Genomic DNA, 25,202 nt, shown 5'->3' with positions numbered 1-25,202 from the left:
TCTCTTTGTCACCTTCTTTTTTCTGATTTTATTAGCTGCACTTATGCACATTGTGTGTGAGGCGCTTATGTCTTGATCACCAATCACCGGGTGATGATACACCCAAAACGATCCCCTAAAGTTGGAATCAATCAACTTGAACTCCCGTTATAAAGACACAAACCTAACCCAGCACACGGCGAGCGTTGATCTTGATATGCATACCAAATCACGCTTGCGTAAATTGTACCGCAGGAACAGAATGGCTTGGTTCTCGTCCGACGAAGACCGCGCATCAAGACCCAGTTGCTTGGGTTCAGCACGCAACCGTTGGTCGCCACTAACTGGCAGCCCGTCGTGCCTGCGCATCCAGTAGCGAGCCCAACCGGGGCCGCGAGGCGGCACAAAAAAACACGGCGGCAAACTCACGCCGTCCCGAGCGGATCCGAAAACCCATCGGGCTCCCATATTCTTGCTATCCAAACCCTATCATAACCGTCCGATCCGCACTACCCGGCCTCCAAGCCATCCCAAAGCGGTCCGATCGACCCACCTTCTAAATTCCCACCTCCGCAGTCATCTCCTCGGACGTGCTCCCACTCCTTCCCCCCACTCCCTGCATCTCATCACCCACCTCTTGCCAAACACAGAGCATTCTTGATCTCCACTTCTTCTTCGGCACGTCGACAATTTCAGCGGGCCCCACGCTATTCACACATTCGAGAACCCCCTTTCATGTCCTAACGGGAACAGCAGAAACACTCACAGAGCCAACAAAACCCTAACTCCCTCATTTTTCCCCACGCCCAGTTCCAAGCTCTTCCTCGTCTCCTCTCTCCACCGCCACCGCCACCGCCACCGCCACCGCATCTCCCTTTAGAAGGAAATTCCGAAAAAATAATTTTAGTGGAGATATTTTTCTTTTTTCTTTTTAATTTTCTTTCTCTTGGCGGCTAGAAAGAGGAGGTGGGAGTTCATGAGATGTAGGAACGTATCATGCCTTACGCTGCGGTGCTGTGGGGCTGCCTCCGGAACCGCCCCCGCATGACCATGTCTCTGGCCCCCTCCGCTGCCGCCCTCCTCCGCTCCCCGACGGCCCCTCGAAAATCTAGCTCTAACCCCACTCCGGCATCGATGAAGAGCCATTCCACCGGTGGCGGCGTCTATGTCCCGCCTATCCCCCGCCTCCGCTCCGTCATCGCCTCCGCTAACGGCACTCTCACCGCCGCCCGATCTGTCGACTACGACTGGCGCGATGCCGGCGCCGGCGGCGGACAGGGGGCCATCACCCTCAACCCTAGCGCCCCGGCCCCCGCCGCTGCCGACGGATTCCCGCCCTACTTCCGGCGGCAGAGCTCCCACTACGCGCGATATGCGTACGATGATTACTCTGACGACGACTCGGATCGCGACATGGAGGTTTCGCCGGCTTCGAACAAGGTCGGTTCCCTGCTTTCTTGAATTCATAGGCTTTTTTATCTATGGTTATATGGTGTTTACATTACTTCTCTTGGATAGAAATTTGAACTTCTGCGTTGGCATAGATGTGCATTGATGACGCCTTCTGTTTTGGCTTTATTCTTTAGCACAATCAGGTGGGAAGTGTACAGATTTAGTTTATGCTCGGTGACTAAGTTTATGATCGCAGAAAGTATTGGCTGTCTGTGTATCGAATTTTACATCATTGTGCACTGTTCAAGAGTCGAGCGTGGTTTTGTGTTGTATCAACTGCTGGAATTGTAGTTCTATTTGACCTTAATCCTGCCCATCGCGCTAGAATGCAGAGAACTAATAAAATCGAGTAGAAATCCCAAGTCCACATATGTTATCAGATAGCCTGCTTTGATGGATTTCATACCTTTAACCAAATTGCTTTATACCATCACACTCGTAACTGATTGAAAGTTTTTGAGGAGTTGGGGATGCAATTAGCAGCAAAATTTGGTAAGAATAAAAGTTGAACGCGTATCCATTAATATATCTTTTTGATTCTCAAGCTTTCATTGATATGAAGTTTGGATGCTGGTCAAGTGTTTCATCATACTGGTCATGTACCATCCATGTTCAGAATATTCTTTGTGGATGATATACATTTGAAGGTAATTTATTTGTTACTTTGTTGCAAAATTTGATGTAGGGGGGGTTACAATTACTAGCGGTCCTCTTTTGACGATCTGATCATATTATCTTGTCGCACACCTTGTTAAGGTGACAAGATGGTGGATGTTTATGCTGGCATTGGAATTGCAAGTCCAACATTTGCATTAGGATTTTGATCTCCTCTTTTGTGAGGAATCTTATTCCTGCATAAAAACGAGAAGCAAACTTTGGAGACTTGAAGCTAAGAAGAAGGCTTAAGCATGTATACTGCCAAAATTTGCATTGCTTGCATTGTGTTTATTATTATTTTCAAAATTCATTCCAAATTATTGTACAATGGATCAAATGGAATGGCTTAGAATTAGTTTTGCGAATGGTATAGAAAGGGCAAGGTTATGAGTTTTTGTGGGATACATTTTAAGATGAGAAAGCATATAACACGAAACAAGCCATTGATTAGGACTAGAATTCTAACTTGACAATTTTGGTCCATGTTATGTTATGTGACCTAGGAAAAATTGACTCAACATGAACCATATGATATTTTGGCTTTGGTTTAGGGCTGCAAATCAGATTGGTTGAGTTGGGTTAGAGGTAACCTAGTCCTATCCCGAGCTACAAAATTGTCGGCCCATTGCTTGACTTGATCAACTTCTAACTTGATAGCCTCAGTCCCAGCCCACCTAGCACAATTTTCAGAATTTGGATTGAGAGTGAGACTAAAGTAGAGTTGGGTGGAGTCAGGTTGATTGGGCTAGTAAGAAGCATGGCTAGAGAGAAAGAGTGGTAGAGAAAAGTCGCCCAAAGGTTTTGACATGAATACCAGTCATTTCCAAGTTAGATTTGTTTATTGTTGAGAAACCGGAAAAAGATATAATTGAGTTAAAGATATAAGATTTTATCAACTAAATTTTTTAGACATTTGAGGCATAGTTAAGGTCCAAATTGAGGAAAAACAGTCCAAAAGAAACCCCTTTATAGTGCAAAGAGATGGCATTTGAGGAGGCAAGCGCGGGGGGGGGGGGGGGGGGGGGTCGAGTAGAGGAGGTTGGCCATGTCTCATCGATGAAGGATGCTAGATAGAGGTGAAGCTAGAAGCGGGTTGGATTGGTCAAAGGAGGATGATGGCGAAAAATGCGGCTGGTAGGGGATTGATGAGGTTGAAAGCAGAGGGGGTGGATGAAGGGGGCCAATAGTGGTCATACAAGGCCTGTAGTGGATGGATAAGTTGAAGGCAAAGAGGAATGAAGAAGGGTGGCAGTGTTTGGAGGAGGCTGGATGCTTAGGTTGCTGCCCTGATATTTGGGTTTGAATTAGGATCTTCCATGTTTTGACCTGATCATGACTTGATTGATTCTTGAATAAATTATAAAGTAAAGCGTGCTAGGTAGCTATACCAATACAACCAGTTTGAGAATACATGATCCCACCTCTCTCTGCCTTCCCCCAAACACCTACACTGCTCACATTGTTCCCTGAGGGAACCAATTACGAAAATCGATCCAGTCACTGAATTTTATATTTGTTTAGGCATGATATACACCTTTTTATGAAATGCAAAATATGAAATCTTCAAGCTTTACTTTTCGTCCATAACCATGACCCAATCTTTGTACTTGGGCTAAACAAACCCATTTTTGTGGAAGAGTGGGATGCTTGGAGCTATGATGTGGGAATTGTAAGATTTTGAGTTTCAATGCAGTATAAGTTACAACTCTATAAATTCATTTTCTTTACCATCTAGTTTCCTTATCTCACTCATACCAAGAATTTTTATAGATGCTCAATGCTTGGCTTACCCTTTTTTTTGTTAACCTGAGATTACCTTAACCAATCCCAGCTCTGGAAATATGGTTACATTTGGATCTAAATTAACTATATCTAACTGCATTTTTGTGGAAGAGTGGGCTTGGAGCTATGATGTGGGGATTGTAAGATTTTGAGTATCAATGTGGTATAAGTTACAACTCAATGCTTGGCTTACCCTTTTTTCCCTTAACCAATCCCAGCTCTGGAAATATGGTTTCATTTGGATCTAAACTATATCTAACTTGATTTTCTATTGGATCTAAAATATAAATTTGTTAACCCAACCCCGCTCGATCAATTTTCGGTTGTTACATCTAGATGTTAAACCCAAATTAAAATGGATTGATCTAGATCAAAAAGTTTCTCAGACCAGCTAACCCCCTTGCAGTCCTAATTTTGCCCAAGGAAGTGTCTTTATCCTTGCCTAAATTGGTAAGGATCCTAAATTATCTAAATTTCCTGAAAATGAAGGATTTACTTGCAATGCAGCGCTCCATGCGTTATAAATCACTGGAAATTGAAAGATGAGAAATGGGGAAAGAGACAATTTGAGATATCTTTCATAAAAGACACATGCCTATCGGATTTTTAGCTTAAGCCTTAAGCAACCATTTTGACTTTCTGTGGCCTCTAATAAAATAATCTTAAAAGAATCTCCAGATATGCAAATTAGACAAAGAAATAATTATTCCTAACACTTATCTTATCTTTTTGTTACATCATTATGTGCTTGCTGCATGAATTTCACCTTAGGACCATGTTGCCAAATACTATATTCTTCATCATATGGTCTCCAAGATTAGATGGTGAAGACCAACATTGATCCATATGCAATGCGACCATACTTCTTGATTCTTTTTTCATTGTTGCTTCATTAAGTATATCCTCATGAGAATCTTTGACTATTATTCTTGTTTGTTAGACCATTTGATGATTTAGTTGCATTATCATTTTCTTCAATTAGATTGGATGGATGCCTTTTGAAGTTGCAATGCCAGTGGTAGAATAAATTCTTCACAAAGACACCATCCATCATCTTGTCAAGGAGGCAAAACTTAATCTTGTTCATAACTTCTGTTGTAATAGCTCCAAAAGCAAAATATTGCTCTGATACTGAATGGTCATAAAAAAGATTTCATCTGATTATGTGGAGTTAAAGTCAGATTTTGAACAGATTTGTGAAAGAAATAGGAAAGCGAGGATAGGTTTCGATCATGTTCATGTTCACAAGGGTGAAGAAAATATCATGGAGTCCATGATTTTTATCATTATTAGTGTTTATTTTGGCCATGTGGAATGTCTTCATCAGATTTAAGCCAACAGTGGTAGTTGTATCATCTGATCTTATATCAGGGATAGGCTAGTATCTTTTGTAGCAGCTGCATTGAGAGCAGTTGATGCTTGCAGCCAGCAGAATTTCGGACATCTGACCAAATACTAATTGGTCCATTTCATACACAATATATTAAATATGTGCATTTTGAATTACTAATGCCATTTAACATAGAACTTATATTTATTCAATCATATCCTCAGTAGACTTTGGATGTGCATGGGTTGCATTTCCATTTTCACTCCCTCTAGTGAATTTTTTGACTGTTTGGGACCATTTTAAATTGTTTGTGCTACAGAATTTGTAGGTTGACATTCCAGTATAAGGTTTTCCACATGACTATTTATGTTGGACTAGTTACAGTTGCTAATAACAACAATGGAGCATCACAATAACCGGAAGCAGGCTATGTTAACATCCAATAGCCCTTGAAGATGCTTAACTAGATATTCTCATGAAAATTGTGAACTTCTGCACCATGTAACCTGGTGATATTGCATGGCCAGTGCATTCATCATGTTCACAACCAACACACCTAGAACTCTTATGATATCCCATTTATAAATGAAGCACGGACGAAAAATTTAGAACTTACAATTAACAGCATAAATTTTCACATTATGTCCAGATCTGAGGGAAGACTGTGGTTCATGCGTAGATATGGTATGCCTTGCACATGCACTTGGATGGCGTTCAGTGTTGGGAGTCCACTTTGCATGTCTTCACATGTAATATTCACTGTATGTTCATATGAATGTACGTGTATATATGCATGCCTTTACGTGTTCCCCTATATTTTAGACATTGATATTTTTTGTATGGTTACAGATGTTTAAAAGTTATATGACAACAATATATTAAAGTTACTGCCTACATAGTTGTGTTAGCTTTATCTATTCTTAAATTTGGGCAGGATGTTTTTTATTTGTTGGTTTATATAGTTTCACTACCTACAAGATCAGTATTAGTTTATGTACTCATTGATGGGTAGGGACCAAAATGAGGTTAACATGGATAATTTTTTTCTAGTACTTCTGTGAGTCGTTTTGCTTAATGAAGTGGAACTTTCCAATGATCAAGTAGCTTTAGAGAAGAAAGTCCTTTTTGTGATAAAAAATAAATGCTGTTGATGTATTGACATTTTCAGTACTTGATTCTTTTCATGAATGGTTCTTACTGGATTATAGTTTTGATTCCTTTCTGTATATATACAGTTTAGTTACATATTACTAGTTCTCTTTTGCAATTTTGTTTCATATAAATCTCTTCAGGGTGCCTCCACTCTAGATAATGTTGATGAGTGGAAGTGGAAATTAAGTATGCTTCTCCGCAATGGAAGCGAGCAAGAGGTGGTATCACGAGAGAAAAAGGACAGGCGTGATTATGAGCAGCTATCTGCACTAGCTGAAAGAATGGGTTTATATAGGTCCATTTGGTTTCCATCTCTCAAATTTCAATCTATATCCATACTAATTTAGTGTAACCACTCTAAAAATTGTTTGATATGATTTTCAGCCGCCAATATGGAAGGGTGGTTGTTTTCAGCAAGGTACCTTTGCCAAACTACCGATCAGATCTTGATGATAAAAGACCGCAGAGGGAGGTATTTTACCAATAACTCCTCACATGCTCTGCTGTTATATCCTTTTTTGAAACATTTATTTACTTTTAGTTGGTTTCGTATTTAATGTTAGTTAAATTGTTTGGTATAATAATTGTCTTTAGTTTTACCCATCAATTTTAGATATGCTTTTTCATAATTAAACAGCATGTGAGAATTATTGCATGTGTTTGTCAGATGGGGGAAAGCTGCTGAGGATATGATCTAATTATTTGTTCTGAGTATTTGCAGTAGGTGCTTGTTGTACTGACATCAAGTATTCCTACATGACAGGTCTCTATTCCTAATGGTTTGCAAAGAGAAGTGGATCATTTGCTTGGAGAATACCTTGCTCGGAAGCGAACAAATCGAGGGAGCTTTCCTGATATTGCCTTTTCAAGGTCAAGTAGCACTGACAGTTTCACCACTGATGAAGGTCTCCCTGAGCAACAGGACCCTCAATTATCTACTAGTGTTGTCATGGAGAAAATTCTGAGGCGAAGAAGTTTACAATTGCGTAATCAACAACAGGCTTGGCAGGTTTAAGTTATTTGTATATAACTTTTAACGAGCATCATCAACAGCTAGCATGTGAAAACTTAGTTTCCATATTGTGTCACTCATAGGTGGTTTCTTTAAGATTTGCTCTTTCTATTTCTTGAACTTTACATGCTGTAAGCCCGGTTTAAATAGTCAACCTTCTACTTGTTCTCACCTTGTTTTGCTAAGTGTTCATCGATCTTTTATGCTCAGCTCTGAAGTTGAGTTTTTATTCAACTTGACCGAGCTTGATAGTGGTGCAATCAGTAGTGCACTTTAAAGTGGGGCAGGCCAAGAGCCAAATTTGGTGTTTCAAGCCATGGTTCACCAAATCATCATGTGTTGGTAGAATATCCAAAAGTATCAACCAGGTGTTTGCAAATTAGCTGTATATTTGAAAAGGTCCTTGCAATCTAAGAAAAAACTGTCTTACGAGGGTCATTTAGTTATGGTCATGAATTTATAATCTTTTGGTGCTTGACCCTTGCTCTTGCTTTTTAAATTTCGTTATGCATGTACTGTAGTTTACAGTGTGCATCTACTTATGTGTCGTAATAGTGCATGTCCAGATTGCGAAATAGAATATAATATATATAATATAATTGTTAAGGAACAATGATAAATGATACAAAAACCATTGAGTCTTGCACATGCCTGTTAGCTTGCTTCAGGATTTTTATCTTGTAATGTCTGGCTAGTGGCTACCTACACAATAAGCATTCCCCAAACGTTGTTGAAGTTTCAACTGCAAGCTCTTGCTTTTTTTTTTTTAAAAAAAAAAAAATAAATTTATCTATTTGTGGAGATGATACTTGATCAATATGCAGAGACTGATCAGTATATCTTGCATGAAAATCAGTCAGTTTTTAGCATTTTACACCTCTCTGTTATAGAATTGATCATTTCTTATTTTCTTATCTTTAAATGTGGCTAAAGATCGATTATTTCTAGTTTTCTAAGATACAATACCTTTAGTCATTTTGTATATTCATTTGATAAATTCAAAGCAGAGCAACTCTTTAATGGTTAGGGCGAAATATTTGGTTCTCTTGCTATATCTATTTAGTTTTCTATGTTTTGTTCTATCATTTTATGGAAGGAATCCATTAATAGAAAGGGAAAAAACGTTCCATTAGGTGCCAAGATTTTATTAAACGGTGTCATGTCATGATGTTTTTGCCAAAACTAATTCATGGAACCATCATTTGCTTATGTATAATGTAGTTCACAATGGCTTTAGCATCCAATATCAGTGCAAGTTCTGAAAATATTCCTTGCCTTTGTAGGAATCACCAGAAGGACAAAAAATGCTTGAATTTCGGAGAAGTCTCCCTGCTTATAAAGAAAGAGAAGCACTGTTAGCAGCCATATCTCAAAATCAGGTTTCTTTTGAACTCTATTCTTTCAATATTGACTGCAATTTTTTGTGGTTTACTTTTTTAACTTGAGCATAACGGCTTTAGTCATAGTGAACGGATGACATGTTATCACGCGACTCAGTGAATGTGAATCTTCTGAGAGTTTACTCATTTCTTCCTTCATACACTAAATAACTATCATAGTATGGAATACTGATTGATTGAATTGATGGAAATCTCAAAGCCTGTTTATTAGTCACAGGGCATGACTTCTGCATTAAGCTGATGTATCTGTTTGTCACTGTTCTAATCTGTTATTGTCTTAACGCAGTTTACTCTTAGTGCTCTTGAAATATTTGATTGGTCTTAGCTGTTTGCCATGGGCAGTTCGAAAAGATCAATTTTTTTCTCATAGAGATGGGTGGCCTATTTTATTGAAGATATTTGTTTCCTTTTGTTCATCTCAGTTAATGATTCTTCAGATATGCCTTCTTGAGAGTCTTTGCAGGGTACTCTTTATTTGTTCAAAAGAGTATTCTATGATTTCACATGCTCTGGCCTGGTAGTTGATGTATGGATACCCACCTTCTCTTGGAAATGAGCATGAGGTTTTCATCTCTGGCCTTACATTTCAAAACCTAAAGTTCCAAGTATTAGAGATAAAAGAACTATGTGTTTACTATAAGTTGGTCAATTTTTTTAATATTTCAACCAAGGTTCGCCGTAACGGTACCGATAGGCGTATCGGTCCCCTACCGGACCGGTTTAAACTGGTACTGAACCGGAACACTCTTCCCCGCCGGAGCCGGGGAAGAAGAAGAGAACGAGAGAGCGAGCGGAGGAGGGAGGGAGGGGAGGAGAGGCTGCCTGTGGAGGGCCGCGGGGGGGGGGGGGGGGGCTGCGGTTTTTTAATTTGAGAATTTTTAAGTGAAATCGGCCAATCGGTTGCCGACTTCACTTACAAATCCTTCAAATTTTTTTCTGCGGCCGCGTCCCCTGTTTCTTTCAGTCTCGGCCTCCGTCGCGCCCCCGCGAGCTTCCTTTTCTGCGGGCTCCGCCGCCCCCCCAGCCTTTGCCGGCCCCCCCGCGGCCCTCCGCGGGTGGCGAAGGCCTCTCCTCCCTCCCTCTCTTCTCTGCTCTCTCTCTCTCTTTTTCTTCATCTTCCCTGGCTCCGGCTGGGTTCGGCTCGTACCGGTTTTTACTGCTCCAGCGTATTGGTTACAGGCTGAACCGGCCGGTTCGTCGGACCATGATTTCAACCAAGGTTCGCAATACTGGTATGTACCACCCCGTAGTGAGCATATCCTATCATATTGGCACTAAACCAAGACTCAGTATGGGGGGCGTACGGAGCCTCGGTAGGCCGAACCGACCTCTGTATCGGGCGTGCCGACATTGTATTAGCATGGTACCCATATGTGGTTTGGTACCGAGATTGTGAATCTTTCAACTTTAAGAATTATAATGATTTTAACTCATAGATGTTTGCTTATTTCCCTCTCATAGTCGTTCTTTATTTTGTTTCTCACTAATAATCTAATTAAAAGGTTTAGATGCTAAGCAAGATGATGTACCAATAATAAGGATTTATTGAAGTGCTCATAAACATCTTATGTCTGTTGAAATTGGCAAATTCTGGAGTTATCACTAATTGGAGGACAAATTGATGGAGATATAAACAAAATGTTCTTTACATTTCCCTAGTGCACGAAATCAAACATGCATTGGGATTGTAAATTGTTGTTTACTTCTGAAGTTCTTTCTTCTTTTTTTTTTGCTGTTCTTGATTTTCTAGCTTGTTCAATCTTATGTTGAAGAATGATGGTGCAGCAATGTTTTTCCTCTCACTATTGACAGCTTTACCCATGAGTGAAATTCGTGTATCTTTTTTACCATTTTCTATCCTTTTGAGACTTTAAAGAAATTGTTCATATGAGAATATAAATATTACAAAATTGCCTTTAACCTTAGAAAGGCATGCCCAAGTTATCAGTTTATGAGCACAAAAATCCATGAGTATCATGGTGTTCCATTGTAGTTGTTTGAAACTTGTTTCACATGCAAGTGAAAGTTAATAGAGGGGAAAGTTTCCTTGTACCATCTAGTTAGGGTTGATTTTTGTCCTTGGTTTGTATTCAAGACCAAATCTAGGTAGGAAGTGTCTTCAAATATCATCTTGTTATTTCTCTCCAAACCTTATTTACTGTTGTCATCCTCTTTTATATCCTTTGATCTGACTCCTTCACCTCCCTCCTGTCTTGGTGATGCTCCTTAGTTGCTGGAATCTTCTATTGAATGGTTTGTCCTGCTTCAGGAATTGCTCTCCAACTCTAAAGTCTGCCCGTTTTAAAAGTAGAATCCATCTGAATTGAGTCTGCCAAGGTAATGTATAGCTGGAAGGTAGTATTTCACCTTGCAAATTCATTGTGTAGAGACTCCATGGAATTTAGAGGGAAGAAAATTAAATGTATTCAGTTTGTTGACTGTTTTATCCATATATAAAGGTGCTTCTTGTGGGCGGGCCTTGGCGATGGGTGGGAATGAGGTTCTACTTGTGTGCTTGTGCACCTCACTCCTTGATCTACCCCTTTGTTTGATCTCATATAGTGCAACCAAGACTATCTCTGGTCTCCCAAACATACTACAATTCTCTGCTTTATCCTCTATTGGTCTCACAACCAGGCTTTTAACTCGTACACCACAACTTCATCTTGCTATGCTTTTTGTATGCTTGTATACTTCATGAAAGATTCCACATCGGCTAGACTCGTTTCAGACTTTGGGCATATGAGGCGGATGTCTCCAAATCCTGCAGATGTGTTTTGGGTGAAAAACAAAACTGGAGAGGAGTTTGAGCGGCACGTGTGCGCGCGTGCAGGCCTCGAAACCGGACAATATCTGGCAGGGGAGCCCTATGTTCCCCCCTTATGTGGCCCCCTATGTGGGCACTGGATGCCTCACGTGCCCCGCGCAGGTGGAGGCGTGACATTTGGTATCAAAGCCGAGGACGGCTCTAGTCCGAGGGTAGGTGAATGAAAGATCCCATATCGGCTAGACTTGTTTCAGAGCCTGGGCATATGAGACGGGTGTCTCCAAATCCTGCAAATGCATTTTGGGTGGGAAAAAAAACTGGGGAGGGGCCTGAGCGGTGCGCGCGCGGGCTCCAGAATCGGACAATATCTGGCAGGAGAGCCTCGTGTTCCCCTCTCATGTGCCCCGTGCAGGTGGGGCGTGACACTTCATGCTTTTTCTATGTTCTATATTATCTAGCTTAAGCTACATTGTTAGTCATTATCTCACTTAAACTACGATGTTATTTAATGTTTGCTGTTCACTCTTAAAGTCCATCTTTGCTCTATAGGAACATTTCCACTTGCCCGCTTTTATATCTATAAGCATCCCCATTTATTTCCATCCTTTCGTGCGTACTAAAATTTAGGTAGTAGAAACAATCGAGCCAACATACCTTTTCCTGATTGGTTGAGTGCATTTTTTTTCCTTCTGAACTGATCTTTTGGACCATTATTTTGGTCGACTGGTTTTTACCTGTGCATGCAAAATATTTAATGCTTCTTTTGTCTATGATTTATTTCTCCTAATTTCCTTATGATGTTGATATCGTCGGATGCTTGCTTTTAGTAAATAATCCTTCCTTTGTAATAAAAATTAAACATTACCGGACATTCATATATTTTTTTGCTTTGATTATACAGGTGGTTGTTATTTCAGGTGAAACGGGTTGTGGTAAGACCACACAACTTCCTCAATACATTTTAGAATCTGAGATAGATGCTGCTCGTGGAGCAACCTGTAGTATCATTTGTACTCAACCAAGACGAATATCTGCTATATCTGTATCTGAAAGAGTTGCAGCTGAAAGAGGGGAGAAGTTGGGTGAATCTGTGAGTTCCTCAGATATTAAAGGCTCAAAATGGTTGCTTTTCTTTCACAATTAATTTGGAGAAGAATATGTATTCATCGGATGCATTTATTAAATGGACTTGCTTTTATAGGTTGGTTATAAGGTTCGGCTAGAAGGCATGAAAGGGAGGGACACTCGCCTACTTTTCTGCACAACAGGAATTTTGTTGAGGAGATTACTGGTTGATAGAAACTTGAAAGGTGTAACCCATGTTATTGTAGATGAGATTCATGAACGTGGCATGAATGAGGGTAGGCTTTTCAGTGAACACATTTCAATTACTGAAGTCAATTTTTACGGAGAAAATTTAACTAACCTGTTCCCGAAATCTAGAACTGGACATTTGAAAAATATTTGACATGAATCTATTGCCTGCCCTGTTGCCAGATTTTCTTCTGATAGTCCTGAAAGACCTTCTTCCCCGTCGTCCGGAACTTAGGTTGATCTTAATGAGTGCAACATTGAATGCCGAGCTTTTCTCTTCTTACTTTGGTGGGGCCCCAATGATACACATCCCTGTAAGTAATTAGTGTAATTTCGAGGACTGCCATTTATTTATTTATTTGATGGGGACTGCAGTGTTGTTATTTATGTGTAGCTTAATTATTCTACGTGGTTCTATTTCTGCCTACTGGGATTGGTTTTCTTGCCTCGCTTTAGTTTTTATTTTATTACTTTGAGGCCTGCATTTTATTCTTCTGTCACAAGATCTCGTGTACAATTGTCGTACTCTTGTTTCTTGATTATTTCTTCTCCCTTCTGGCTTGTATATGATGCCATGATTTTTAAATGCTGTGCAGTCATATATCGCTGCATGTTGGAGCATGAGTATGAAATCCCGAAATGAGTGTTAGTTTTTTAAAGCAATGAACATCTGAGTTCAATGATTCAGAGTTTGTGAGTTTTCTGATATCATTAATAAATTGTGCACTTCATTGTAATGATTCGGGGGCCAAATTATCCACATGATGGGTGCATTTTTGGTTAAATTTAAATGGTTCAATGGTGGTGAGTAACCTGTGTTCATGTAAATGTTTCCCTGTGACAAATGTTGGGATTTTAGGGGGCAGGGTGTTGACAATGCTGGGGGCCTGTCAACTTATTGTGCTTTATAGCTGATGTTTTATAGAAAATGCTTGAATTATATTATGATGAGCCTTTTCAACTTACCCCTATCCTCTGTGTTTGTATTAATGGTTAACAGAAATTGTAGAACCATAACAAGGCTGTATGAGTTCAACAAACTCCACCCAGAAAGGTGATATTTGTGATGTGAAGGGTCATTTAATGAATGGGAAGGATGCTTGCGAGCTGGTTGGTCAAGGAGGGGTTTGGGATTGGTAAAAAGAAGTTCATAGTCTGAACTTCTTTTCAAATAACTTGGGGAACTGAAGAAATATGCTTGAGATCTGGGGCAAAATGCTATTAGAGAAAATGAACATAGTGACCAGGCACTCCAAAATTTTAGCAGGCATGATACTGTAAAATAGTATAATTCTTTGCTGAGCATTTCTTCCTAGCTGGTTTTTTTGCTGTTTAGTGGCTAGGATCATTAATAAGTGCAAGAGTAGAGTCTATGATTTCTTGGTTCCTCCATTCCTTTGAGCATGAGTATTTTTAATTGTTGGTGGGAATGGATTGTTGAAAATAGCTAGTTCTAGTTGTTGTAAAGAAACTTAAAACTGATATGAACAGCACCACCTTTGAGGCAGGTTAAGCTCAATTTTAATAGTAATATCCGTGGAAATCCTGGTCTCTCAGGATTGTTGCATTGCATTTTCTGGGTGTGATGGAAACAGAATGTTTTATGAAGGCAAAGATCTTGCTGTGAAGATGGTCTAATTTTGACTATCATCTGGGTTAAGAATGATTTTATGGTCAAATATGATTCCAAGAACATCATTAATTGGATGAGGAGAGGAGTTTCAATAATTTATATACAAAGATCTTGCTCTTGCATCCTGGGCACAACTTAATATAATGTTGCTGTCTCACTAAAGAATTTAGTGGTTAATTTGGCCATGGAGCAAAAGGATCTTTCATAATTCTTTGTTCTACTTGTAGAGGAGATCTTCTCTGCGTGTTTTATCTCTTTATGTTGTGGTCCCTCTAACTTTATACACAAAAATAAGTATTCCATGGCTTGCCTGTTATTTCTCTTATTCTTTTCCCTGCAACCATGTCTCATCCTTGAGCTGCAACTGTAATATCTTGACAATCCTTGTGTCTTTAACATAGATTTCCATGAGATGACTGCTTAGAGGTGCAATATCTGGAAGATGTGGTTAATAAATTATGGTAGAAGCATATTTGTTTTCTCCCAGGCCCCTTCAGATACTTTGAAGTTTATAAAACTGAAGGTTGAAGGCCTTGCTCATAGTTTCTTTAAAAATAATCTACTGATACTTTCATGTTTTTTCGCAGAGTGGAAGGGCTGTTCTAGTTTAATTTACATAACTGGGAGGAGGCCTTCATGGTTTATCTTAGAATGCTGACAAGCATAATAGAGTGAACATTGAAAGAATATAGGCACATACCTGATGAGCAAATCATCCCAGAAGCCTCTAAATCTCCCCATATAGTATTGCTAGGAAATTGCATTGGATGATTCTACTTCTCAAGCTGGAGTTTGGAATCATTTCACCTTCAAACTTCTAGAGATCATGTGCTTGTTAAGAATTCGGCCTTTCTGCATGACATGTTATTCTAGCATTCTCTTTGTTTTGCTTGGGGGAAGAAAAAAAAAGTGATGTAGCAATTGAGTGCCGTCTGCAATTTCTTTTTGTTGCATTTCATGCAAAGTGATGGCCTATTCTTTTTTATGATGCTTCATTTGTGGGTTTCCTAATTCATTTTACAGGGTTTCACATACGCAGTGCGAACTCATTTTCTGGAGAATGTTCTGGAAATTACTGGACATAGATTGACTCCGTACAATCAAATTGATGACTATGGACAAGAGAAGATGTGGAAAATGCAAAAGCAAGCATTGAGTAAGAGGAAGAGCCCAATTGCTTCTGTGGTGGAAGTATGTAAATTATGTATACAGTAGCTTCTGTTGTAAGTTTTCTCTTAAACAAAAACTTCCACGAAAGAATTTATATTCATTGTTTTCTATGAAATATACAGGATGTACTAGAAGCTGCTGATTTTAGGGAGTATAGTGCAAGAACCCGTGACTCACTATCTTGTTGGAATCCTGACTCTATTGGCTTTAACCTCATAGAAAGTGTTTTGTGCCATATTTGTCGAAAAGAAAGGCCTGGCGCAGTTTTAGTGTTTATGACTGGGTGGGATGACATTAATTCTTTGAAAGATCAGCTTCAAGCTAATCCTCTTCTTGGAGATCCTTCCAAGGTTCTGCTTCTTGCATGTCATGGTTCTATGCCAAGCGCAGAGCAGGTAAAAGTGCTGCTTTTTGTAAGTGTTTGATATGCATGGTTTGGTCTTTTGAGATTATATGAGCCACCAACATGTTGCTGCCATTTATATTTAGTTGTGCTATCTATCGCAAATAGGTTCTGCTTTTCTATACTAAATACAGATCTAGAGTTGATTTGGTGAATGCTGTATGTTGGCAATTGCATCCTCTCTACCTTTATTCTGTTGAATGGCAGGTCCATTTCATCGAATGGATATTAATAGTGTAAATTGTGAATGCAGACATATTAATGCTGACTTCATATGGTGATATGAATCTGGCAGTCATAACTTGGGTGTATGCACCTCAAATTTAGAGATAACCAACATATTTTTTTTGGTAGGTCTGCATTAATTTTTCCCAGACCTGTACATGAAAAGCCTGCTTACTTTCTCACTAATTTGTATGTTCCTATCTATTCATAAATTTTAAAATTTGCTGCATGTGATTTCTTATATGCATACTGACAAAGTAATGGGTTCAATCATTGTTCATTCAAACTAATGATGTATTAACGTAGTAATTTCAATTATTTACACAGTGATTAACTCCAATTTTAGTTAGTATAGTGGTATGTGCGGAATTCTCAATTGCAACAGTTTTGTTAAAAAATAGGAAAAGCCTTAAAAACATTTGTAGGAACAAGTCTGAACAAATCAAATTATAAGATGCTTAATTTGAAGCACTCTATTCTAGTGGGTTCAATCATTGTTCATTCTAATGATGTCTTAATGTATCGATTTCAGCTATTTACACAATTATGGGCTCAATCATTTAATTTAAATTGTAGTTAATATAATGTTTGGTGTAGAATTCTCTGTTGCAACAATTTTGTTGCAAAATAGCAAAAGACTTAAAAACTTTTGTAGGAGAAGTTCTGAGTAAATCAAGTTTTGAGATGTTTTATTTGGACTTTTGGAGCACTCTGGTCTAGTGTCTAGGGACTGATACCACTAATTTTGACATTAATAAAAACTAGGGAAAGTATTTTGAAATTTTTTAAATCAAATCACAGTGTTGGTCTTGTAATATGTTAGGTTTGAATGAGCTTACTGTTTTAGGGAACAGAACTTCTGATGAATTTCTTTGATAAAAAAATCTAAGTCACTCTTTAGGGAGGAAACACAAACTCACGGTGGATTTCTTGCTGAATGAAGCCATATGAAAAAAATAATAAAAGAACTTGCTTAGATTGGATTTGGTTGTAGACATGACTCCATATGGATGTCTGATTGGATTGTCTAAGTGAATTGCATTTATTATATTTGTGTTTATATTTTAAAAAAAGAAGCAGATATGTTTAGTGTCATATGCTTGTTTGAGGGGGTTTTGAAACCTGATTTTCATGACCGCTATGCAGTCGTTCAAGGAGAACAACATGGGTTTCAGCCAGAATTACAAATGACCCGAATAATAGCTACTCTAGGTTTTTGTTGTTACTTCTTTCCCTTATTTATTATGCATTTTTTTCCTGAAAATTCTAACAACAATTTTAAAGTAGCTTAAACTAATCAATTGTGGATGAGTATAATATTGAAGCTTAACTACAACATGACTAAAATATTGAGTAGCCAAATATCTGGCAAGTGGTTTTTTAGTTGTCGAAAAGGTGCAACTTCTTCTCAGTCATGCAACTGAGGAGTCAGATCGGAGTTTGAGTTAAATATTATCGAATATATGGTATAGATAATTTACATATATAAATTGTTTTCTGCTATATGCTTATATGAAATTCATGTGATGGGTTTAGTTAGGTTTATGAATCATTAAGATTAGAGTAATATTCCTGGATATTATATAAAAAATGGTTCTTAATTTGTCAGATACATAAGCCCTGTTACCATTTCTCTTCAAATGGTGTTCAAGTGAGGGATAGAAATGAAGGGAGTGATATGTCACAAAATGAGGGTGCATTTCTTGGGAGATGTGGTGGATCTGATTTGGGAGTAAAGATGTAACCGGAGCCAGAATGTTATGCAAGTAGAGTAGTTTTGATGGAAAAGCTTTCACTATCAGTTCAAGTAATGTACATTTGATCACTTTTATGAGATAATTTATATATGCGGGTAGAGGCCTAAGCAAGATCTCGCAAACCCTTGGATTACTTGATGATCATCATTTGATGGATTTGGTCTGTTTCAGTTCACAGTTGAGGTGGAGAGGAAAGAAGTTGGGAAATATCTTTTCTTGCACATGTGCTCACTGTTGGTTGATCTGGTTGGTGGTCAAGGACTTCCTGAGAAAATGTTTTAGATGATTCTCCTTTGGTGTTGGTTTTCTGAGGAACTTCGCTGCTTGAATGTTCGATGGTTGATTCCTAATGATTTGGATTTCTCTCTTTACCGTCATTTGTAGCACAGACATGTACAGTCATGGAGACAAAAATGAAATGTATGCCACTGTTTTAATAGTTTGAGAAAACTGTCTTTCTCTAATTTGATACCTATTTTTTGGCCGTCTTTGGACCATCAAGCTTTGGCTAGATCTGTCACATTCATAAGCAATTCTATGGTGCCATGTAGAATATGGCTAACCATTACTTTGTGCATGGGCCCCTGAGATTTATGCGAGGAACGATTGTGAATTGCTGAATAACAAATTTGACTATCAAATGATAAATTTGCATCTACTTAAGTTTAAAAATCTCTGATCCCTGTTTGTAGTCTCTGTTCATGCGGACAACATGTGCTTCTTACTACTATGACATACAAAATGCTTTCCTGCTTGCACATATGTTTATGTGTGTTTTGAAGGATTCTCTCAAGTTTCATAAGTTTCTATGACCAGGTATTTGGCACCAACGGGGAGAAAGATGCTATCGGAATTGTAGCAGATGTTTAAACATGCTCGATCTTTTATGGAACCTTACTGACTTACAGTCATGCTCCTTAACCAACCTTATTTTGGGAAATGGCTTGTATGATGATAATGCTCAGGATGACTACCCATAACATTAATGTATTTCATGCAGTTGACAGAGTTTTTTTTTAAATAAAAAAAATCAATATGTTACTTAAGAAGATGACATGCCCTGATATTTTGGTAACAGGATTTGTATTGCTCATCCATACATCTCAGAGCTCATCTTGTTGTTACTATATAATGTGGGTGTTTTCTAAGGTTAGGACTCGAATAAATGTGCTAGGAAAATTTCAAGCCAAATTTCTGTTATCATTGTAATATTATTTCCTGCCAATTAGTTATACTTGAGGGATTCTTAGCTGACAGGTCTCCTTTTTATTCTATAATTTCTGAACCATTTTATTTGTTCTTCTCATAGTGATCTAACTTATATATTTTCTTTTGTAGTTATAACTTTGACGGGAGTTTTAGTTATTACCTTTTATCATTATTTTTTTAGTTAAGCTTCTAGGATTCAATTCAAGCTTTATTTTTTCTATCCTTCATCACATATATTGTAAACTGTAGAATACATTATTATGCCATATTTGCTTTCGTTTACATCGTTCGGCTTGTTATTCAACTCCATATATTTTGTTTCTTTGCAGAGGTTAATATTTGAAAACCCCAATAATGGTGTGAGGAAGATAGTTCTCGCCACTAATATGGCTGAGACAAGTATCACAATCAATGATGTGGTATTTGTTGTGGACTGTGGAAAGGCAAAAGAGACATCATATGATGCATTAAATAATACCCCCTGTTTGCTTCCAACATGGATCTCTAAAGCTTCTGCTCGCCAAGTAAGAATATTTTAGATAATACTGTCCATCTTTTTCGGCTGATTATTTGTTGTCTTCTAGATACAAGAGCAACTAAGTTCATCAAAGTAAGACTCAATGACTAATAGTCTGTTTCTTAGTGTAGATGAGATATAGAAGATATTAAGCCTTTTATATTAGCATAAACATGGAATGCTGCTAGGGGAACCAATAAATGTGGAATGCTACTAGGGGAACTAATCTGTCACCTGATGCAGCAACACCTTTTGCATCATAGTAATGTTAGCATAGCTTGTAGAAGATAATACCTTAAGCACGTGGTGGGGATGAAAATATTCTCTTTCACATGCATAGTTTGGTTACCGTGAACTGGTCACCCAAGCATTTCTCTAGAGTATTTTCTTCTCATGTCTCATACATATTCCAATATTTTTTTCTAAAGTTTTATATTAGCTTATAATGGTTCATCATGCAGAGAAGAGGAAGAGCTGGTCGTGTCCAGCCTGGGGAGTGTTACCATCTTTATCCCAGATGTGTATATGATGCATTTGCTGATTACCAATTACCAGAACTTTTAAGGACACCTTTACAATCTCTTTGCTTGCAAATAAAATGCCTACGTCTTGGAAGCATCTCCGAGTTTTTATCAAGGGCTTTACAATCACCAGAACCATTATCGGTATGTGTAAATGGGAATTTTGTAACCTCATTTCTTTCTAATGACTTCATTTCTTTCTAGTTAGTTGGGTGGGCTCTATCCTTCCCCTTATCTCAGAAGGGGATAAGAAGTAACTGTGGATTATTTTTCTTCGTTTCGAATCCATGGTGTTGCTAGAAAAATAACCAAATATGTTATGTATGTGGTTTACCTAATTGTTTTGAATAGCTTCCAATATTCTTGAACCACCATGCTATTATTCTGCTATAAACTCAAATGGTCTTTTTTAATCCCCATCTTAAGTATAGATTTATCTTGCAGGTGAAAAATGCCATTGAATATCTGAAAATTATTGGGGCATTAGATGAGAAGGAACAGTTAACCGTTCTAGGTAGAGTTCTCTTCTTCCCATTATTCCCCATATTTCAGTAACTTTTCAGCAGTTGATGTTGTAACTTGTCAAAATGATGTATTAACTGCAACATGGATTCAATACACTTGGCAGGACGCCACTTATCAATGCTGCCAGTGGAGCCAAAGCTGGGAAAGATGCTTATTTTTGGGGCTATATTCAACTGTCTTGATCCTATATTGACTGTCGTTGCTGGTCTTAGTGTCAGAGATCCATTTTTAACTCCATTTGACAAAAAAGATGTAAGTAAATCTCTCAAGTGCCTGTTATTAAAGGTTTGCTTCCCTGAAGGCTTTAGTTTTTACACCTCCTTGCGTACTACTACCCTTCTCCTCCCTCTATTTAGTTCTTTTTTCTATTCGGCTTTCCTTGAGCACATACTTTATTGACAACTCTTGTTGGTATTTTTTTAGGGTTTGATCCATGAATACTCATCTATTGTGCTACGTAGCTACTTGCTCATGAAGAAGTAGCATCGCTGTAAAATAGTATTTGTTGCATGCCCATTTTTGATTTATGCATTTCGTAATGCTTAACCTCTTGATGTTTGCTTGCATCCTTCATAAGATAAGAACTATTATTGGTGTTTGTACTTGAAGGGTTTGGTTTTCGACGTGGTCACAAAAATTTCATTGAACTTGAAGCTAGATGCTTATGGTTTTTAATAGAAGGTGCTGTTTGACCACGTGCTTGTGGAAGAAGATTGGGACACATGCATTAAGAATTGAAGACATGTTTTCTTTCACTTTCTTGGTAACCAATCAGAGCCTTAGTGTATTTTAAGCATGTATTCTAAAATCATTGGTGGTCATGCTGCTGATTTCACTTCCAGACATTTAAAGTATTTGTGTGTTCCTATTCAGCCATGCAGTCAAGTAAATTGTTAAACTGAGAAATATGAGCAAACTGCTTTAAGTTTGGCTATGCAAATCACTCTCTTTCTTGATGCAGCTAGCTGAATCTGCAAAATCTCAATTTTCATGCCGAGACTACAGTGATCATCTTGCACTAGTTCGTGCCTATGAGGGATGGAAGGATGCCGAAAGAGAACATTCTGGATATGAGTACTGCTGGAAGAATTTTCTTTCTGCACAAACATTAAAGGCTATCGATTCTCTTAGAAAGCAATTCCTTTTTCTGCTCAAGGATACCGGTTTGGTCGATGAGAATTTCAGCACGTGCAATAAGTGGAGTCGTGATGAGAACCTTGTCCGGGCGGTAATATGTGCTGGCTTGTATCCTGGAGTCTGCTCAGTTGTGGTGAGCTTTGCCTTTACCTTTTCATACATTACTAGTTTCATGTTACCCCCCCACCTTTGAAATTAGTGAAACTTTATTTTGTGTTGAAGTTTGGCCAAGTTGCTTATTCTGACAGGACTTAAATCTATCTGTATTCTTTTAAACGTTGGCAAAATTTACTGTACATAATATGGAGTTGGGAGGAAAATGTTGCTAATGTACTCAAATCATCTAGCAAATGTATGAGTTAATATTTTTCAATACATTTCATTTTTTTCCCTTTTTTACTACTTACAAATAACCTATGTTACCTGGACGCTTCAATTTAGCCTAAAGTAATAATTGCACCTGACACTTTAATATGGATACAGTTATGGCGCTTTGGACAGGGCTCTGTAAGATGAAATTTCTAGATATTAAAAGAATTTTGATGCTTAGATGCACCTGCTCCTGACATGTGGGCCCGAGGCCATGTAACACAGAATAACACAGCATGCCTCAAACATGTTTTTCTTATCTGAATGATTTAACTGGTATTTTTGGCCCCTAATTAAATGTTGATTACTTTAACCCACGCTATGCAGAACAAGGAGAAATCAATATCTTTCAAGACAATTGAGGATGGTCAGGTCATGCTTTACTCGGTAAGTTTATCCCTTTCTTAAGCTCATTTTATAGCTGATTGTCATGCAGTATCCCTTGTTCCGCTTAAAGACCGTCATTCTGTATAGCTGCCAGAATTTTTTAAATAAATATATTTCTTAATCTCCGTGCTTCATTCTGTTGCTTTCAGAATTCAGTCAATGGAAGGGAGGCTAAGATTCCATACCCATGGTTAGTTTTTAATGAAAAGGTGAAGGTTAATTCAGTATTCCTACGAGACTCAACAGCAGTGCCTGATTCTGTGTTGCTGCTTTTTGGTGGGAACATCTCACGAGGGGGACTTGTAAGTTCGTTTCGATGGACCATATATTATCAACCGATAAAGTGACCTGTACATTTTTTCCTCTCTTCCTACTGTCACGTTAATTTATTCCTATCTTTTTTATGCCTGGCAGGATGGACACTTGAAAATGTTAGGTGGCTACTTGGAATTTTTCATGAAACCTGATTTGGCATCAACATACTTAGGCCTCAAGAGAGAGCTTGAAGAGCTAATTCAGAACAAGGTAAGTGGAAGCTTATATTTCAGCCAATTTCGAGACTTAACCTCTGTGCTATCTAAGCACTAAAAACTGGAAAATAGATCTTTCTGGTTTGTGCTTACCTTCAAAGTTTGGGTGTCCAAATTTTTTTGTTTACAAGGATGATAGTCGTCAAACATTTCTCTCAAATGGTTGTTACCTTGTCATCACGGAACGGATTTTATTGCATTTCATATATTTAAAGTGAATGCAACCTCGTTGTTTGTTCTCATGATTACTTGTCTGTCCTTTATGATATATCCACCTTATGGGCTTTTACTAACCACTCCTCTGCTTAACAGCTTCTAAACCCTAGAATGGACATCCAGACCAGTGAAGAAATCCTATCAGCCATACGGTTGCTTGTTACAGAGGATCCATGTAGTGGCCGGTTTGTCTTTGGTCGTCAGGAGCTCAAACCTAAGAAGCCAAAATCCATGCTTCCAACCAGCTCTGGAGGTGGGGGTGAAAACCCCAAGAGCCAACTTCAGACGCTTCTAACTAGAGCTGGGCATGACAACCCAAGTTATAAAACAAAGCAGCTGAAGAACCACCAGTTCAGAGCTACGGTCGAGTTCAATGGCATGCAATTTGTTGGGCAGCCATGCGGCAGCAAGAAGCTAGCAGAGAAGGAGGCGGCATCTGAGGCACTGGAGTGGCTAATCGGCGGGGCCACATCAGGTTCTCGTGACACCGATCACATGTCCATGCTGCTTAAAAAGAGCAAGAAGAAGCATCACAGAAGGACATAAAATTACGGCATCCAACTGTACACCTTTCATGCTGACGAGACCAGAGTCTTGATATTTTTTCCCCCCTTCCCCACTGCTGGGGTTGGAGGTCCGTACAAATAGCTTTGCAGGTACATCATTTGGCCCGCCCACTATTTTTACAGGGCATTTTGAGTTTGGGGTGGTGTCTGTGGAACACCAACGATAAGTAGGTTAGGTGCATTGGAAAACATGCTCTCAGTGAAATCAGAAAAATCATAGTAGCAACATATAATTGTAACCTGACAGGTGACTATATCTCTTGTATATTATATAAACTGGCCCTCTCATTGCATGTGCTTCTTTTGTTGTTTATAGGGGTTATTTTTCATCCTTCTGCATAAAACTCCCGCTGTTTTCAGTGGCATGGTCTATTGAGTTTCGGGCATCTCAGCCTCTGATAGTGGATCAAACCCAGCAAATGTGGACCAGAATAGCTTTCCTCAGATAATGAGGGCAAATCGTTTATGCATCATATGAAGCTACAGTTAAATGCCACTGGTTCAACTTCTCAAAAGAATAAAGAAGAGAGGATGAATTAATGCTATAACTACACAAGCAACGGGTCCCTTTCTTGGGGCCCTTACTTCCATCCAATGATCGACGAACAACTGATACAGCAAATATCCTCCTTTTTTACCCAACCCCGCCATCCCTCTGTGTTTGTGAGTCCAAATCTCTCTCCTAGGGTCTTCACGCTGCTGGTCGAACAGGAGACCGGCATATCCCTCTTCCCCCTAAGTTTCTGTCAGCTAGAGCTAGAGAAGCATACCCCTGCCGGTTTCAAGCTTTATTGGGCGTGTTTGGTTCGTGACCGAAATCAGAATTGAAATTGGAATGTATTGAAATAAACATTAAAATAGACATATTTTCTGACGTATTTGGCTTGTGACAAGAATTGGAATCGGAATGAGATTTGAATACTATGGAAGAGTAGGGATTGGATTTTGGAGGATTGAGCTATCCCCATTTCTCTCTGGAATTGGAAAGGGAATGTCTCTCTCTATCCAAATGGTTGGAATAGGAGTCACTCATTCTTATTCTCATTTTAAAGTCTAACTCTCCCAATCAAACATATCCTAAACTATTGAAGATCATTTAGACCAAATTTATCTCCATCATTGATTGTGCTCGATTTCTCTCGTCTGGATGTATATTTAATTGAAATTTTTGTTGAAAAGAAAATTTCTACTT

General features: G+C 38.7%; 1 protein-coding gene across 1 annotated transcript; it reads left to right on the top strand.

Moving 5' to 3' along the window:
* Positions 1-291: 291 nt before the first annotated feature.
* Positions 292-24,303, top strand: LOC103722537 (DExH-box ATP-dependent RNA helicase DExH3). Its single transcript, XM_008813161.6, has 19 exons — positions 292-1,419; positions 6,493-6,647; positions 6,737-6,824; positions 7,116-7,361; positions 8,648-8,743; positions 12,433-12,621; positions 12,733-12,892; positions 13,029-13,159; positions 15,502-15,669; positions 15,771-16,043; positions 19,572-19,766; positions 20,221-20,424; positions 20,725-20,794; positions 20,909-21,057; positions 21,767-22,075; positions 22,639-22,698; positions 22,848-23,000; positions 23,113-23,223; positions 23,541-24,303. Exons 1-19 carry the CDS (start codon positions 976-978, stop codon positions 23,988-23,990), a joined length of 3,651 nt encoding a protein of 1,216 aa, XP_008811383.3. The 5' UTR covers positions 292-975; the 3' UTR covers positions 23,991-24,303.
* Positions 24,304-25,202: the final 899 nt, after the last annotated feature.

Source organism: Phoenix dactylifera, chromosome 12 (genome assembly GCF_051530095.1).
Source record: "Phoenix dactylifera cultivar Ajwa chromosome 12, Ajwa_hap1_PhDact_Kaust_v1.1, whole genome shotgun sequence".
In the NCBI taxonomy this organism is placed as follows: Eukaryota; Viridiplantae; Streptophyta; class Magnoliopsida; order Arecales; family Arecaceae; genus Phoenix; species Phoenix dactylifera.
The sequence above is the reverse complement of the archived record's forward strand: the minus strand, read 5'-3'. Positions and strand labels throughout refer to the sequence as shown.

Coding starts and splice junctions, on each gene's coding strand:
- LOC103722537 (XM_008813161.6), top strand. CDS start 976: ATGCCTTACGCTGCGGTGCTGTGGGGCTGCCTCCGGAACCGCCCCCGC. Junction 6,825..7,115: donor ATAAAAGACCGCAGAGGGAG/GTATTTTACCAA, acceptor CCTACATGACAG/GTCTCTATTCCTAATGGTTT. Junction 20,795..20,908: donor GGAACAGTTAACCGTTCTAG/GTAGAGTTCTCT, acceptor TACACTTGGCAG/GACGCCACTTATCAATGCTG.